The 18937-nt window shown below is 47.3% G+C and overlaps 1 protein-coding gene across 1 annotated transcript; it reads right to left on the reverse strand.

The window, feature by feature from the left end:
- Positions 1-2952: 2952 nt before the first annotated feature.
- Positions 2953-18304, reverse strand: THEMIS2 (thymocyte selection associated family member 2). The gene is made up of 6 exons (XM_081307747.1): positions 18171-18304; positions 12993-13133; positions 10368-10778; positions 6532-7598; positions 3803-3962; positions 2953-3415 (listed from the first exon to the last, which is right to left on the reverse strand). The coding sequence occupies exons 1-6, from the start codon at positions 18262-18264 to the stop codon at positions 3360-3362; spliced, it is 1929 nt and encodes a 642-aa protein (XP_081163873.1). The 5' UTR covers positions 18265-18304; the 3' UTR covers positions 2953-3359.
- Between the last annotated feature and the right edge of the window lie 633 nt (positions 18305-18937).

Genomic DNA, 18937 nt, shown 5'->3' on the forward strand with positions numbered 1-18937 from the left:
AACAGGTTCCTTAAAATTAATTGCTGGGACAGTGAAAGCAAATCTTTCACAATCTTCAGGATGTAACCTTATAGAGAAAAAACAGTCTTTTAAATCTATTACCATCAAGCTATAATCTAAAGGAATGGCTTTGGGGGAGGGAAGTCCTGGCTGTAATGATCCCATAGGCTGAATTGCCTGATTTATTGCCCTTAAATCCTGTAGTAATCTCCAATTTCCTGACTTTTTCTTAATAACAAAAATAGGGGTATTCCAAGGACTAAGTTTTGGTTCAATATGACCAGCCTGAAGTTGTTCCTCAACTAATCTATGAATTATTTTAAGCTTTTCCCCTGAGATGGGCCACTGAGAAATCCATATAGGCTCCTCTGTGAGCCACGTGATTTTTTCAGCTGTCTTAGGGATCGGGGAAGTACTCAGGGCCCCTAATAAAAATTTTGGTCTTGGGGCTGGGGATGTGGCTCAAGCGGTAGCGCGCTCGCCTGGCATGCGTGCGGCCCAGGTTCGATCCTCAGCACCACATACCAACAAAGATGTTGTGTCTGCCGAGAACTAAAAAATAAATATTAAAAATTCTCTCTCTCTCTCTCTCTCTCTCTCTCTCTCTCCTCTCTCACTCTCTCTTTAAAAAAAAAATTTTTTTGGTCTGGAGTATTTACTAATCTTTGTCGTGGAGACTGGCTTGTAAACAGATATTCTTCCTGAAAGGTCTCCTTATCATCTCCAGGAAAATACCTCTGATTAACTTCCTCAACTGATCTTATAGAATTTGGAGTAACTAATAACAATCCCATTTTGGCTAAAATATCTCTCTTAAAAGCCTTGAAAATCATTAGGGGTTTGTACGGAAACTGTGGTTCCGCTCCGGTAAAATTAAAGATGGCGGCCCCCATGGTTGGCACGGAAACTGTTTGTTTTGCTCTGGTAAATCTAAAGATGGCGGCCCCCATGGCCGGCGCGATGACGTCACACTGTGCGACCTCCCCTGGAATTCCCGGGCTCCCGCTAGGAGGAAATGCCGGCGGCGGTGAGAAAGCGGGCTGATCTGCGCCATCTGAATTCTCCGCATGGGGCTGCGAGTTCACATTTCTAACTTTGGTCCCTAAAAACATCGTTACTGGCGTTTCTATGCCCTGTCTTCTGTTTCTTTCTGCCTGTTCATTACAAAAATCAGTCCAATAAGTTTTCCAAAGCAAGTAATCTCCCCCGCTCAGACAAGATCTGGCTAAAAAAATCCAATCGCTAGGAGGAAGGGGTTGTGAGCAAATATTTTCTATCAGACTCTGAACAAAAGGCGAATTTGGGCCGTACGTTTCACATGCATTTTTCAATTCCTTGATAGTTTTAAATGGAATTACAGCATGAACTCTAACTCTCTGATCTTGTTCATTAGTTTGTTCAAAAACTGGAAAGAGGTGAAAACCGGTAGTATCTTCTCCCATTTCTTGAGCCTTCCTAATACCTTGCTGAACTGGGGTAAGAAAAGTCATCTTTAATTCAGCATACCTGTTAAATTTGGTCCTTCTAGCAGGTACCGGCCGAATTTGAAAAGCTTGGGCAGGTGGTGCTAAATGCAGTCTATTAAAATTTCTCTCTAAGTCCTGAGTTTCTATGTCTAATTCTTCTTCCTCAGATTGTGAGCTGCAGTCAGACTCTGTACTATCGCCATTTGGAATTTGGGTTTCTAAATCACGTGGTTGAGAAGAACCCTGAGCCCCTCTAGGAATTTCTTCCGTATTTTCCTCTCCAGGAAGATCGTTTACCACTTCCGGAGGGCTCTCTAAGATTAGAGATGCTTCTTCTGTATCATGCTGTTCTGTACAATCTGTCTGCGGGCTAGCTTGCACAATTCTAACCTTTGTCTTGGCTTTTAGCGCTTTTGTTTTTAAACGGCTCAAAGGAAAGGAAATTAACTTAGCTTCAGGCTGATTTTCCATTTGAATAGACCTAATAGCTCTTTGAATGCCTTTTAAAAGGTCTTCAGGGGGCCACGAACTCTGGCCCATATATTCAAAAAGACAGACTTCTAGGGCTGTCCAAGTTTTCTGTATATTCTCTATACCTCCAGGTATTTCAGTAGAAAGACAGACTCTCTGTAACTTTCTTCCTAATTTCTCCCAAGTAAGTAAATTTGGAGACTCTTGGTCACAAAACCAAGGACAATATTCACCTACAATCTTTAAGAATTGTAATAACTGAGTTTTCTTTATCTGTTTTCCTTTCTGATTAATTATACTGTCTAAAATAGTTAGATACATTTCCTTATCCGAAGAAGTAGAATTTCCCATTTTAAGTAATTTAACGTCTCTTTCCTTCAATATCTCCAGGTACTTTGTGACCCAAATGTCACCTCTTCCTTTATCTTTATCTTTATTCCTTATTTTCCTTATTTCCTCTTTATTCCTTATTTCCTCTTTATTCTTTTCCTTATCTTTTTAGCGCGCGCTCCCACTCAATCTAACTAATTCAGAATGCCCCCCTCGTGGGTGCCAATTCTACCACGCGGCCTGCACAGTGGTTTCATTAATGAGGTTCTAGGCATTAAGTTAGTTAGAAGAGATCAAAATAAAACACACAAACCAGTACCTTATTTTACATTGCTAGGTCCGAGACGGCTCGCCTCCCTGGTTCCCGCCTCCAGCCGCCCAGCAGGGCAGCGAGGATTACTCTGGGCTAGCAGGAGAGAGAGAGAGTGAACACGCCGGGGAGTAGCCTTTTATTTGGGGGGACAAGAGATTCAGGGTAGAATTCCATCCAATGAAGGTTGAGGGGGGGCTGCACTCCAAGGTCAGGGTCAGTGATTGGGTCTCCGGGGTCAGTGGTCACGCACACCCCCACAGGATGGGCTCTCTCATCAGGAAAGGGTCGGGAAAGCTCCGACACAGCCAGAGCGCCTCAGGCCCTTAACGGGAGTCACCCAATCACGTGTCAGAATGGCTCTCCACAGCTGATCATGTGCCAGGTGCTATCAAGATGAGGATGACACAGTCCTAGCCTCTGAGGGGCAAAAAACCTGGGAGGGGTGGCAAACATGAAGGGCCCTCAATGCAGTGTGGTCAAATAAGTCCCCTTTACTCAGTGAAGGTCGGTGGCCTTTCTGACTTCTCTGCACCCACCAGTGAGACAACTGGTAGGGACGGACACAAGACTGAGTAGAGCCCAGCTAGCTCCTCTGGATACCAAAGCTCAGGCTGAGGGATCCACGAGCAAGGAGCTGGTGCTGTGTCTGCTGTTGAGTTCCATTCTCTGCCTGAGTGACTTCTCTGAGACCTTGTGCCAGATGTTGGAGGCTTTCAAGGGTTGGCTGGTGTCCTTATTCCCCAAGATGCAGCAGTTAGGAGGCTCAGCTTCTCCAGAACCTAGAGGGTTTTCCGAAAGTGCTCAACTATTTCTTCATAATCATGTTCATCGGTATCTGCAAAAGCATTCCAAGTCAGTGAGAATCTTTGGCATTAGGCAAGTTCCTTCCCCTCTACAGTTTCCTCACTTGAATAGGGAAGAAATTGGCCTGGGTGTTCTGGGTCCTTGGTAGCCAAGAAACCACAATTTGTTCTTTGAACACCTCAGCTACTTGGTTTGCCCTATGTGCCATGGGGAGGGTAGTGTGTTGGGGATTGAACTTGTTTCTTTGCCAGGGCTCTTCAGCCCAATGGGAGAGAGACAAGGGACCTTCCTGGCTCAGCCCTCAAATTGGGACCACGGAGATGAGAACAGTGCATTTTCCTAATGTACTGAGCAGCAGAGAAACAGGGTAGGAAGGGGAGAAGCAAGGACAAGGTGGGCAGGCATATAAGGGACTCACCTGGATTCTCTGTTTGGGACTCAGTGGGCCTGATGCCCTTTCGGGTGGTAACCTTGCTGTACATATCTGATTTGTCATTGAAAAACTCTGGCAAGGTCTTCGCCTTTAGTTTGGGCAGCAGAGAGATCTTGGGATGCTTTGGTTTTGAGACTTTAGAAGACTTTGGGAGAAAAAACAGAAATTAACAAGGTTGCAAGGAATGGCAGCAGAGTCCATGAAGTATAATTTACCAGCAATGGTCACTTCTCTCTACTTGCTTTTCAGGTTAAGGCTTCCCAGGAAGCTTGTTTTTGGTACAAGCACATAAAATACTTGGTGGGGTAGGAAATACAGGGTTGGGGACTAGAGGCAGGGTATCCCTGGGATTCTCCACATAGGGTGCCAGTGAATGGCCTTTAAATCTGTGGTTGGAGGGTGGGGAGAAACAAAGTGGAGAGACCATGAGAAGATAATCACAAAGCTTCAGAACAAAGCTGCTGGTCTGAGGGCTCCAAGAGGACTTTCACTGAACTACCATAGGCCGTTCATGTGTGCACACTGAATCCTCAAGTAACCCTCTAATAGGGTCTGTTTCAGTTTTCAATTTACAAATGAAGGAAGAGTTGTGCCTTGTCAGCTATCCCCACAGGGCAGAGGTCCTAAGTGGGGCCAAGGATTGGACCCAGCACCACATCGGTGACCTATGAAGCCAGTGGCCTTTTCACCACATCTTGCTTTAGAGAGTGAACTGTCCCCATCCCCTGATCAGAAAGGGAGAGCCTGGTGTCTAGAGAGGAGCAGGTGCTGTTCAAGGGCCATAGCAGTGATTCCTTGTGGAGCCAAGGCTGGGACTGAGGGCTCTCAGTCCTTTGTGCAGTATTCTTTCCAGCACAGTCATATGCCTGTTTCAGGGACCCCAGTCTAGCCTGTCAAAAAATGACTGTCTCACCCCTGCCCACAGATGTGAGGACAAGACCACTCAGTACTAATCTTCATAATTTCCACTGCTATATAGCTACCAACATGGTACTAAGTACAGTCCCAAGGTCCAAAACTTTGTTAGTTTGCAAAGCATTTGTTTTATAGCTCTCTGCTCATTTTCTAGGCAGAGCAGTAGTAGTTAGGTGCACAGGCTATACGGTCACACCTGTTTTTAAACTTAGCCCTGCCACTCTTTGAGCTCATGTTGAACTTGCCTTTCTGTGCCTATTTTCTCAATGAGAAAAAAAGAATATTGGATTCTGCTGAGCATGGTGGCACATGCCTATAGTGCCAAGTACTCTGGAAGCAGAAGCAGGAGAATTGCAAATTCAAGGCCAATCTGGGCATCCTGGTGATACCCTGCCTCAAAATTAAGAAAAAAATCTGGGGATGGAGGTCTGGTAGAGTTCTATCCCCAGGGTAAATGGTTTATCCTGGAACAGCTCCCTCCTGTATTTAGTGTAAGAATGTTCAGAAGTGAAATAGATTAATAAGAACTATAACCTAATCAGTGGATTAATCCTTTTGGTAGATTAATCATTTTTTATTTTTAAAAAAATTTTTAGTAGTTGATGGGCTTTTATTTTATTCATTTATTTGTATGCAATGCTGAGGTTCAAACCCAGTAACTTACACATGTAGGCAAGCACTCTCCCACTGAGCCACAACCCCAACCCTGGATTAATAATTTAAATGGACTACTGGGTGGTAACTGTAGACAAGTGGTGTGTGGTTGGAGGATGTAAGGCACTGGGGCATGGCCTTATGGGTTAAATTTTGTCCTGGGCTCCTTGATTTCTCTGCTTCCTGGTCACCATGAACTGAGTAGCTCTCCACCAACCTCTCCTGCCATGATGTTCTGCCTCACCTTGAGCCCAGAGCAGTAAGAGTTACCAGCTATGGACTTAACCTCTCTGAAACCATAAGTCCAAAATAAAATTTTGGTCTTAGTGACAGCACATGTGGAGGAGTGGCTTGTGCTGGTGGTGGAATGTAAACCTGGTAATATAATGTCTGGAATGTGACTATGCTTGGGTCTTTTGTCACACCTGATTCCCTGTGGTTCAGTTCAGTGGAGCTCACTGGCCCTGCAGCAGGTAGAGTTCCTGCCCTGCCCCACCCCCCAGCTCTCTAGCCACAGAGCCTAGAGCATAACTGAAACACCAGGGGACTCTGAGCCTCACTTCACCCCATGGAAGAACGGTGCTGGCCAAAGGCCGGGTATGTGCACGTTGCCACTAGGAGTCCTGGCCCCCTGTGTGAGGCTTCGGGAGTCCTTGGTGGGTGGAGTGGGGACTGCAGAATGGGTTGTGGGAAATGGCCCAGGAAGGCCAGACTAGAGTCAACTCAGAGGACACTGATGCCATGTGGAGTACATGGAGTCAAGGCCTAGCAATAACCAGAGAAGGATTGGGGAGGCTTCTGACAGCTGTCCAGGAAGGCTCAATGAGGCTGCTGGAACAGTGTAAGTGAACAATGCTGAGGCTCAAAGTCCAGAGTGACAGCAGGTGGCAGAGAAAGGAAAAGAACCATAAACTTGGAATCAGCATGGTTATGCTCAAGTTTAGGCCTCCCACTTACTAATTGGACTTTGGGTGAGTCTCAGGGCCTCAGTTATCAATCATATGGATAATCACACCAACCCTAGGATGGCGAGGACTGAAGGTGAGTAGTGGGGCAAACTACAAGTTAGAGAAACCTGGCAAAGAAGTGACGGAAGAGCCCCTGAGGAGCCTGAGAAGGGACCCCTCCCTGCTGTAAATTGGTACCTCGGTGCTTTCCTCCTTGCTGCTTGTTTTCTGCTCGTTGAGGTTCTGGCTTTTCGGGGGCCTGGGCGGGGGTTCCTGGTTTTCACAGGCTGGTAGCTTCCGAAGGTTGTAGTAGAAGGCCTCTGACAGCTCCTCCACCACAGCCACCGGCAGCGGCCCAGCCAGCCACTCTGGCTGCCTTTCGGTCTCCACCACAGTCAGGTCCAGCCAGCGGGGAGGGATCTCGAAGTATGTCCCTGGCTTGGAGTCCAGGCCCACCACCAAGAACGGCTCTGTGATCTTCTCCTCTAGCCGCAAGCCAGGGAAGGAGACCAGGGGATCAGCAGGGTTGCTGGAGTCCTTGGCCACCACCTTGACCTCACAGGGCAGGGAGAACTGGGCAGTCAGATCTGCCAGGCTGTAGCGCCGGCTGTCGTTCCTCTCCTCCACAAAGCCACCAGGCATGTAGAGGGGCAGCAGAAGCCGTTCTTGGTCTTCCACCTCTTCATACTCTTCATTTTCCTCCCCAGACTGGTCATTCAGCCGCTGACAAACCAAGACATCTATGTCCTGGCCTTGGGCCCCATAGACTTGGCCAGACCCTAGCACCTCCAGCCGGTCACCCACAGCCAGAGAAGAGAACTCAGGATATTCCTCCTTTTCCCCCTCACAGTCTTTTGTGACCACCACCCGGAGGGGCTGGCCTGGCCGGAGAGCACCCAGGAGGTCATAGGCTGTGGGGAACTCCCTTGGCCGGAGCCGCAGCTTGCCCTGGTAGGCCGCAGAGAGCATAAAGTGTCTGGGCACCTTCCGGCCCTTGCTTGAGGCCAGGACCCGCCATGGTGGTGAGGCCAGGCCATAGATGCAGAGCTTCTGGCCTTTGCGCAAAGAGCCCACCCACGGGCTGAGGAAGATGGGGGGTGCCTCTGGAACTTCCAGGATCTCTGTGGAGAGAGGAAAGGGGCCCCCCTGGGCCAGGGCCTCACTCAGCAGCAGTGGTTTGATGAAGTGGACATTCTGGGAAGAGGCGGTGACGTCCTGAACATCGACCTCCAGCGTGGAGGGGATCTTGACAATGGTCTTGCGCACTGTGGGGGGGAGGTCAGCTCAGGGGTGCACCACACAGACCCAGTGATGGACCCCACCCTAGCAAAGAGCATTGTCAATACTAGTGGCCTCCTTCCTATTTGTAGCTTTTCTTTCCTACCAGCATTTTCCTCTTGTACTAGATTCTTTGCCCTCTCTTTTCCTTAAGCCTCTTTTTTTTTTTTTAACAAAATCACTATTTTTAAACATTAATAGAATAGTTTAATATACCCAATATCCAGCTTCAACTTTTAACTCATGGCCCATATGCTTCTGTCTGTATCCCCAGCTACTACCCCCCACTAGGTTCTGACTCAGAATAATCACATCATGCCATGGGTGCCTATTTCAGTGTTTTCTCTAAAAAGGGGGATAATTAAAATTTTTAAAATGCCATCACTGGGCTGAGGTTGTGGCTTAGTGGTTGAGTGTTTGCCTAGCATGTATGAGGCACTGGGTTCGATTCTCAGCACCACATAAAAATAAATAAATGTTTCTATCTACAATTAAAGAAAAATAATTTTTTTAAAATGCCATCACTGCTTCTAAATAATTGTTTGATAATTCCTTAATATCCTAATAGCCAATCAGTTCAACCACTTTTTTCTCTTTTTTAAAAAAAATTATATTTATATGCTTGCTGAGATCGAACCCAGTGCCTCACAAGTGCTAGGGAAGCACTAGACTACCACAACCCCAGCCCAGTCCAACCTCTTCTTAAATTTTAATTTTAAATACAATTTCATAAAACTTCCTGTCCCAATCCTTTCTGAATTTAAACAGAATGATAAAAACTATTGAAGAAAAAACACTTTGGGCAACTTATTTCTTCACCAGGCACTGATTTGCATCCTGATGGATAAACTCAAGAAGTGGCTCTAAAAGACTATGAAGCAAACTGGCCCATCACTGTATGGTTTGATCACAACGCATGAAAGATAGGGCAGAGAATACTCTCCCCATTTTACAAGTGAGGACACTGAGGCTTAGAGGGTGGTGACTTGGGACTTTTGCTCCACACCAGAGGAGCTGATAATTGGTTGAAGCTGGGAGATGTTCATATGGGGCGTTTGTTATACAGTTCTTTTTCTTCAGAATAGTAACCTGAGTTGCCTTGTTATTTGGGGCAGCCTGCCAAGCCTCAGCCACCACTCAAGTCCCTGGATCCCCAGACTATGGTCTCTTACTACCATTTCCCAGAGTGGTTTCAGGGCATCCTGGGAAACAACTTCAGTTCCTCGACAGGAAGTGTTCAAAAGGAGTCTAAAACACCTTATACCAGAGAGCAAGAAAATCTGTTCAACCCCATACGGTCTGTCAAAAAGATTCAGGAGCCTGAAGCGGTGGCATGCACCTGTAATCCCAGCAACTCAGGAGGCTGAGGCAAGAGGATTACAAGTTTGTGGCCAGCCTTGGCAATTTAGTAAGAGCCTGTCCCAAAATAAAAAAAATAAATAGAGCTGGGGATGTGGCTCAGTGGTAGAATCCCTGATTTCAATTTCCAGTACCTCCCCCCTACCAAAAAAAAAAGAAAAGAAAAGATATCTGGGGTCTGTCTTGAAATAATCAGGTGGAGTAGGGATGGGCAGAAATGAAACAAGGAGGATTATGAGTGGTCACTGTGATGCTGGCTGGCAGGTCATGGGGCTCCTTTTACTCCCCCCCCCCCCCGTTTAATATGTTTGAATTTTTCCACTGTAAAAAAATTTAGGGCTTGGGCTGGGGTTGTGGCTCAAGCGGTAGCGCGCTCGCCTGGTGTGCGTGCGGCCCGGGTTCGATCCTCAGCACCACATACAAACAAAGATGTTGTGTCTGCCAAGAACTAAAAAATAAATATTAAAAAAAAAATTCTCTCTCTTAAAAAAAAAAAAAAAAATAGGGCTTGGAGTGCAGCTCAGTGTTAGAATGCTTGCCTAGCATGTGCGAGGCCCTGGGTTCTATCATTAACACCACCTTTAAAAAATAATAATAATAATTGTAGTTGGACCCAATACCTTTATTTTATTTACTTTTATGTGGTGCTGAGGATCAAACCCAGCACTGCACATATGTTAGGCGAGTGCTGTACCGATGAGCCACAACCCCAGCCCGTCACCACTTTTTAAAAAGATTAAAGAATCACACTTGGTGCTAGGTTTGCAGTCAGCCCGAACTGCTCTGCAGGTAAATGCCAGAGAGCTGAGCTGCAAATAATCTGTGCTCCAGGAAAGAGGCCCAGGCCCCCATTCTACCTCAGCTCAGCCTTAGCCTCTCACTAACCAGCTTTGGCCAGGTTCTGCCTGTTTCCTCAGCCCTGATTTGCATGCTGCCACCAGCCTGAGAAATACACCAAGAAACAAGGAGAAACAGCTGGGGGTTCACTGATGGTACCCTCTGGTCATTCAACAGAGGGGGCCTTCAGGAGCAATCCTGCTCTCCCCAAGTCAGGAAATGTTCCTCCCAAACAACTGGTCAGCTTTTCGCTTGGCAACAACTGCAGTTCCTGGAGAGGAAGTGTCTCTTTGTACCAGCTGCTAGCAAGCTCAGAACCCAACTTCTGCCAGTTCTACAAAGCACTCATGTTTATCCCATTTTCTTATTTCCTTTTACACCAAATTCCCCACTTGGGCACTTTTATTTGATACATTGTATATACTGGGCAAGCCACCTGGTACCCCTAAGAGTAGGGGAGACATCCTCCCATGGAGGGATGATGTCTTCCATCAGACCAGCTCCCCAGGGCCCTCTATCCCCCCACATCCACCCCCCCAACCCCCGCCCAGGCTACTCACTGTGCATGATGGCTTGGACCTCATACTGGGGCCTTAGGATCAAGGAGTTCCAGGGAAGGCTTGGACAGGTAAACATGCCATCCTTATAGGCTGGGTCCTGCAAAACCTGGAGCAGGGTTTGGGGGGTGCCAGGCTTCCATCTCCAGAAGGGCCCCTTCTGGGACAGGGGCAGGTGCAGGACAACCTGCTGGGCTCCTGACACCAAGACACAGCGTGCACAGTGGGTTCCATGATGCATTTCCACAGCCTCAAGCATGAGGGGCTGGTTCTCAGTCACCACCCTGTTCTTTGTGACAATGCTGTGGGTTGACGTGAAGTAAATGGGCAACTGTATGGAGCTCTGAGTTGTATCACAGACAAGCTCCTCTAGGGTTCTGAAGCTGTGGGGGCTGGTGAGAGGACTGAAGTGACCTGTGGGATTCAGAGGGAGGGAAAGTCAGGATGGGTGCAGATCTTATTGGGTCCAGATCCTGGAGTGGCCCTGCAGACAACCCAGCCAGAATACCCTGAGGGTGGGCCTACATCTGGACATCCAGGCTGCAGAATTGAGGGACAGAAGGCACAATGACAGTGTGAATGGACAGTAAGGGTCAGAAGTGGTGACAGAAGGGGACTGTCACCAGAGGCAGAGAACAGAACAGTGTCCCCTTCCCCAGAAGACACAGACGACTTCCAGTTTCCCACTTCAAGACCTCCCTGCCTCTCACTTTGCCAATTTGTCATTTCTACCTGATGCCACACCACAGCTCCAACCCCACACATCCAAAACCTGTTGTCCCCCCACTCCACACCAGGGGTAGTGCCATTGTCCCTCTCTCCAAAACTCCAGGAATTACTGGCTAAAGTGTTTTCAGGTCACCACCCTACCCCTTGTCCTGTCTGCTAGCGCTCTCTGACTGCTCTTCCGCTGCACCCCCAGCCAACAACCAGTCATCTGCCATAGTGGCCTAAATGTCCATCTCCAAAAGCAATGTTTCCTGCACCAAACCCACAACTCAAATCTAACCAAGGAAACATCACAAAGCCTGGACTGACAGGCATTCCACAAAAGTACTGGTCTAGGGGCCAGCGATGGACCATGTACTTAGCATTTGCAAGGTCCTGGGTTAGATCCCCAGCACCAAAAAGAAAAAAAAAAAGTGCTGATCTGGAGTCTTCGAAATGTCCACATCAAAACAAAGGAAGTCTGAGGAGATACGCTAACCTGAAGGAGGACTAAAAAATAGGACAGGCTGGCCACAGGCCTGTAATCCCAGATACTTGGGAAGCAGAGACAGGAGAATGGCAAGTTGTAGGCCAACCTGGGCAGTGTAGTGAGGCACTGCCTCAGAATAAAAAATAAAAAATAAAAGAAGCTTGTACAGTTCAATTCCCAGTTCCAGAAACAATAAACAAAATGTCACTTGTGTATTTAAAAACCTCACTCAGCACCTTCAAAACAGAGACCAAGTCCAGTGTAGTGGCCCACCCCTGTAACCCCAGAAACTCAGGAGGCAAGAGGATCCCAAATTCAAGGCCAGCCTCAGCAATTCGGTGAGGCTATAAGTGACTTATTAAGACTGTTTCAAAATAAAAAATAAAAAGGGCTGAAGGTGTAGCTCAGTGGTAAAGTGCCTCTGGGTTCAATCCCTGGTACTGAAAAAATAAAGAAAGAAAAAATAAGAGACCAGGGGCTGGGGTGTGGCTCAGCAGTAGAGAGCTCACCTAACGTGTGAGGCCCTGGGTTCGATCCTCAGCACCACATAAAAAGTAAATAAAGAATAAGAGACCAAACTGTGCTGAGCCCACCTCACAGCCTCAGGTGGTCTGGCTCCTGCTCCCCTCTCTCAACTTCCCCTCACCTGGAATCCCCACCCTTTCACATCAGCCTAGAGCAAGTCCTCAGAGTGTGCTTGCTGTGTGCCAGCCCTGTTCCACGTCACACACCCAGCTCCTTTAATCCTCACATCAAGCCTAATGCCCTCACTACAGAGGAGGAAGCTATGTATGGCCTAGTGAGACCACAGGAACTCGTGGTGGTCAAGAGATAATAGCAGATCTGGGATTCCCATCCAGGCTGCTGTTCAAGGTCTGGGCCATGGTCCACCAAGGTACAGGTCTCATGTGATCACTGGGTGCCTTGGGGTTTTTTAAACACCACATACACATGTGCATTTCAAGCTGGGATCCTTCTTCTAGCTTGGGAGCCACTGCTTCCAGCAAGCCTTACAGAGCACTGGCAGGGCAGGTTTCTGCACCCAGAGTCCTCTCTAAAGTATGTGCCTATTCAGCTGTTGTCCACCTCTCACTGCCACCCTGGAAGCACCTGGTTCATCCTGAGTTCCACACTCCTGCCCCTGCTAGGGCCTGTCACATATGGGTGTTGGCAGATGTTTGATGAGTGAATATGTGAGTGAGCACAGAGACTGGCACCTGGCAAAGGCCTGGTACAGAAGCAGACACGATCAGAGTGTCAGACTGCTCTGAAGTCATTCATCCTTGGCCTTGAGGCTGGATACTGGTGAATATGAGAACCTCGTGTGTAAAGCCAGAGGGGTGGGAGTAGGTACTGGGATCAGCAAGCACACCCACAAGTGACCCACTGGCATGCCTGGAGGGTACCAGGGTGGGCAAGGGTGTCCTTACCTTGAAAGTTGGGAGGGAGCTCCAAGGTCTGACCTGTCCCTGGATCCTCACAGATCACCTTCTGGAGGCAAACCTGGATGACCTTGATCAGGTCCCCTGTGGAGAGGCAGCACTCATTCCCATCGATCTCATAGATGGAGCCTGTGGAGACAAGGACTCAGTTTCCTCATGTGGCAAGGGCCAAGCCCTGGGTGGCCTGTGCCCTGTTCCCCACGGACTCTGCTATGCTGTACCTTTGCCTAAATTGCTGCCTAGAATGCCCTTCCCTGGCCACCCCTCCTCTGCCAGCTGGCTCAGCCATCCTCAGGACAGCCCTGTCATTGCTTTCTCTTAGCGTTATATACGCCCCTGTGTGCTGCCTTCTCTGGCCTTTTTCACATGGCTGTGCCTCCGAGCATGAGCTCTCAGGTAGGACTGGTCCATCTCGGCATCACTGCAGCCAGCATGGCCTGGCTCTGAGGAAATAATCCAGTGACCCTCAACTCCCTCACTGTACAGACTCAGAGAGTCAGTGGTTCCTGCAGATCACACAGGTAGGTGCCAGACACTCCCAACACCTTGCTTTCTGCTTCAAATGCTTTTTTTTTTTTTTTTTTGGTATCAAGGATTTAACCCAGGGGTGCTTTGCCACTGAGCCACATCCCTATCCCTTTTTGTTTTTTATTTTTATTTATTTATTTATTTTTTAAATATTTTTTAGTTGTTGATGTACCTTTATTTTTTATGTATTTATATGTGGTGCTGAGGATTGAATCCAGTGCCTCACACATGCTAGGCAAATACTCTGCCACTGAACCATAACTCCAGCCCCTTGTTTTTATCTTTGAGACAAGAGTCTTGCTTAGAGCCTTGCTAAATTGATGAGACTGACCTCAAACTTGCAATCTTCCTGTCTCAGCCTCCTGAGTTGCTGGGATTACAAGCATGCACCACCACTCCAGGCCAGATGAGTTGCTTTTATTTTTTAATTAATTAATTAATTAATTAGTTTTGGTACTGGGGATTGAATCCAGGAGCACATAACCACTAAGCCACATCCCCAGCCCTTTTTTAAAATATTTTATTTAGAGACAGGGTATCACTGAATTGCTTAGGACAGCTTTGAACTCATGATACTCGATCCTCCTGCCTCAGCATCCTGAGTCTCTAGGACTAAAGGAATGCACCACCACACCCATCCAGATGAGTTGCTTTTAAAGGAAGCACAGTAGACAGTGGAGGCCACTGACAGGGTAAGGCCCTTTGGCCAAGGTTCTGGGTGCCACCTACAAGCTTGGCAGCTCTGCTTTCCTGTTTTAAATTGCTAAAGCCATGCAGAGAACTTAGAAGATGCCTAGTAGAGATCTCTCACCGCATAGAATGCACAGGCTCCCCATCCAACTGATGGCAGACAGAAAACTGCAGGTGGAAGGCCTTGGGGCCACCTGACCCCACCCTACTCCCAGGGAACCCCCCAGGAGATCCCTCACACTGGCCCAGAGAACTTTACTCATTTTTTTAGGTTCATTTTAAAATTTGTTCTTTTTAGATATACATAACAGTAGAGTGTATTTGATATATTATACATTATAACTATTCTAATTAGGATCCCACTCTTGTGATTGTACATGATGTGGAGTTTCACTAGTAGTGTATTCACATATGAACATAGGAAAGCTATGTCGATTCATTCTACAATGTTTCCTATTCCCATTCCCCTCCATATTTCTCCTTCCCTCCATTCCCCTTTGTCTAATTCACTGAACTTCTATTCTTCCCTCTACCCCCTTATTGTGTGTTAGCATTCACATATCACAGAGAACATGTGGCCTCTGTTTTTTTTTTTTTTTTTTTTTTTGGTATTGGCTTATTTCACTTAGCATGGTAGTCTCCAGTTCCATTCATTTACCAGCAAATGCCATAATTTCAGTCTTCTTTGAGTAATATTCCATTGTGTATATATACCACACTTTCTTTACCCAGTCATCTGTTGAAGGGCACCTAGGTTGGTTCCATAGCTTAGTTATTGTGAACTGAACTACTATAAACATTGATGTGGCTGTGTCACTGTAACATGCTGATTTTAAGTCCTTTGGGTATTCCAAGGAGTGGGATAACTGGATCAAACAGTGGTTCCATTCCAAATTTTCTAAGGAATCTCCATACCCACCAGCAATGTATGAATGTATGTGTGAACCTTTTCCCCCATAACCTCGCCAACAATTATTGTTACTTTTTTTTTTTTCCTGTAGCTCTGGGAATAGAACCCAAGGCCTTGTGCATGTGAAACAAGCACTCTTCAACCAAGCTATATCCCCAGCCCCTACTTGTATTCTGACTGGAGTAAATGAAATTTCAGTGTAGTTTTAATTTGCATTTCTCTAATTGTCAGAGATGTTGAACATTTTTTCATATATTTGTTGTCCATTTGTATTTCTTCTTCTGTGAGGTGCCTGTTCAGTTCCTTTGCCCATTTATTGATTGGGTTAAAAACAAAGAAAAATTTTTGATACATTTTAAAGGGGGCAGGGGATTATACCTCTTGCCTAGCATACACAAGACCCCAGGTTCAATCTCCAGCACCACCAAAAAAGAAAAATTTGATATTGATTGGGATATCCTTTTTTTGGGTTAAGTTTTTTGAGTTCTTTTTATCTATCTGAGGTACAGGTGGCAAAGACTGTTTCCCTTTCTATAGGCTCTCTCTTAACATATTTGTTTCCTTTGCTGTGAAGAAACTTTTTAGTTTGATACCATCCCATTTATTGATTCTTGATTTTACTTCTTGTGCTTTAGAAGTCTTATTGAGAAATTCGGTTCCTAAGCTGACATGATGGAGAATTGGGCCTACATTTTCTTCTAGTAGGTGTAGTCTCTGGTCTAATGCCTAGGTCCTTGATCCACTTTGAGTTGAGTTTTGTGCAGGGTGGGATTTCAATCTACTACATATGGATTCCCAGTTTTCCCAGCATCATTTGTTGAAGAGGCTATCTTTTCTCCAATGTATGCTTATGGCACCTTTGTCTAGATAACTGTATTTATATGGGTTTCTGACTTCTATTCCATTTCCACTGGCCTTTGGGTCCGTTTTGGTGCCAATACCATGCTGTTTTTGTTACTACAGTTCTATAGTATAATTTAAGTTCTGGTATCATGATGCCTCCTGCTTCACTTTTCTTGCTAAGGATTGCTTTGGCTCTTCTGGGCCTCTTATTTTTCCAAATGAATTTCATGACTGCTTTTTCTATTTTTATGAAGAATATCACTGGAATTTTAATAGGAATGGCATTAAGTCTGTATAGCCCTTTTGGTAGTAAGGCTATTTTGACAATATTAATTCTGCCTATCCAAGAACATGGGAGATCTTTCCATCTTCTAAGGTCTTCTTCAATGAGAACTTTTTCTTACCCCAGGAAAATGCCCACGGGCTCAACACATTCCGTCTACAATGTGAGGATGTGGACCGCCCCGGCCGGTGAGAGCAGCAGCTGCAGAGCTACATATACCTGACCCTCTGTTAAGTGCTACACATGCATCACTGCATTTTAAACCTAGGCGTGCCCTGGAGAAAGGAGCAGTTTCTCATTCTTAAATAATGACTTAGACTGAAGAGGTTGAGTGCATTCATCAGATGATCAGGTAACAGGAGGCCGAACTAGGATCAAGCCCAAGGTAGCTGCCTCCAAAACCAGTGCTCCTAACTACATAGTCAACTAGTCCAGAGTCCCCTGCCCTGTGTCTGCCCCTATCGGAATAGCCAACTGACCCTCCTCCACACTCATCCCATCTGCACACTCACACCCTGTCAAGCTCTTCTCTAATCACGTCACTCTGACTTCCGCCATTTCCCACCACCCTAAGTCAGGCAGAATGAGGAAACTCAGATATTGTGACATGGGCAGGCTGGGAGGTAAGAGGAGCTTGGTCCCAGGTTGGGGAGAAAAACAAACAGATCCCAGGTGCCTGTCTGCAGGAAGCCCCCAGAGGTGAAGTCAGAACTTGAACTCAAATCCTTCAGATTCCCAAATGGATTTGGAGAGACCCACCATGAGGTGGTGCCCCTCGACCCTCAGGCAAGCCTTGGGTGGTCCTCTGTGTGTCTCAGTTTCAGTCTAGGATCCCATTTGGGTCCTCAGAACACTGCAGGAAATGGCTGTGGTGCAGAAAGTGCTCCTCCAGAGAGGGAGCAGGATGGCGCAGGGCACTTCTGCAGAAGAACTGCGCACAAGTCAGGAGCCTGCACCCCACCCTCAGCACTCTCAGATCCCTTCCTCCTCCACCTCCCCTTCTTCCACTTTGGCCCAAAGTTTCTCCCTCCCCACAGAGCAGCCTAGCTTTCCATGCACTGCCTGTCAATCCCTCTAGTTCTTTCAGGCAATAAATTATCACTGTGCCTCTGCAGGTGGGCTGTGGGCAGAGAGCAATGTGCAGGTGAGCCAAGGAGCAAAGAGCAGGGAGGTCTTCCCGGAGTAAGAGCCGTTTAAGTTGAAAACTGAAGACCGGTCAGATCAGGTACTGCCCACCATCTAGCGAAGGGCCAAGACAGACTAAGCCGAGGGAAGTCAGAGTAGGGAGGAGTGTATGGCAGAGATGGGAGGACCGACCTGTCACTTAAGCATTGGGGGCTGAGATGTAGCTCAGTAAAGAAGCTATGGAACTGGATTAGGGCTTGAACCCGGCACTTGCCTGCCGGGTTCAAGCCCTAATCCCCAGCACTACAAATGGTCAAACAACAGCAATGCTCCAGAGCGTCCTGATGCCGCTCCCTGGGCACAGTCCCGGCTTCTCCAAACGCACAGTATATGGGGCTGAGATCGTAGCTCAGTGGTAGAGCGTTTGCGTCGCACAAGTGAGGCCCTGGGTTCGATCCTCAGCACCACATAAAAATAAAGACATTGTGTCCATCTACAACTAAAAATAATTAAAAAAAAAAAAAAAAACCGCACAGTATGCAAACCGTGGTTCTTGGCTCACTTCCACCCACCTCCCGTGCCGAACTCACTGACTTCCCAGCACCACCTGAAAGACAGGTCAGCGGTCCCCGATTCCACGAAAGCAAAAGCTGAGGTGCAGAGGGGTTGATTGTGACCCCAAACCACCAACCCTGGGCTGTGGAGGCGTCAGCATTCGAACCTCGGCTGAGGCTTCCCTAGGTTACATCGCCCTCGCCCCACACCTGGGGAGAGCCCGGCCACTCACCCTCCAAATAGACTCCGGAGTAGACCCGCAGCACACGTGGGAGGGAGGCGGGGTCCACGGAGCGCACGAAGTCCTGCAGCGGCACCGGCTCCATGGTCCCCGCGGCTCTTTGCGCGCAGACCAAATGGCCCCAGCCCGCCAACCCGGGAGAACCGGGCGGTGCCTCCCCGGGACACCCACGGCCCCGCCCACTCGAAGCCCCGCCCCCACCAAGGCTGGCACGGTAGGACGGGCCTGGCACCCTTGGTGTAGTCACTTCCTTCTCCTGGTCTCAGAGTTCTCATCTCTGAAATAGGACCAAGCACCATGATATGTCGCACGACTGTAATCCCAGCTCCTCGGGAGGCTGAACAGGAGGATCGCAAATTCGAGGCCGGCGTGGGCAATTTAGCAAGATCCTGTCTTAAGAAAAACAAAGAAGTAAATAATTAAATACACATGTACATATATATTCACATTTTTATATTTGTATAAATACATACTAATATGTTTATATATTTATATATTTTATATGTACTACATGCCAGGGGCGCTTAACCACTGAGCCACATCCTCAGTCCTTTTTATTTTTTATTTTGAGACAGGGTCTCTTTAAGTTGCTGAGGCTGGTCTTGAACCTGGGATCCTCCTGGCTCAGTCTCCCAAATTGCTGGGATTACAGGCATGTGCCACCGTGCCCGGTTGGTGGTAGCTCAGTGGTAGAGCTCTTCTGGGTTTAATCCCAGAACCAAAATAAATGAATAAATGAAATCAAATTCTGTCATAAT

Source organism: Spermophilus citellus (genome assembly GCF_964194105.1).
Source record: "Spermophilus citellus genome assembly, chromosome: 9".
Taxonomy (NCBI): domain Eukaryota; kingdom Metazoa; phylum Chordata; class Mammalia; order Rodentia; family Sciuridae; genus Spermophilus; species Spermophilus citellus.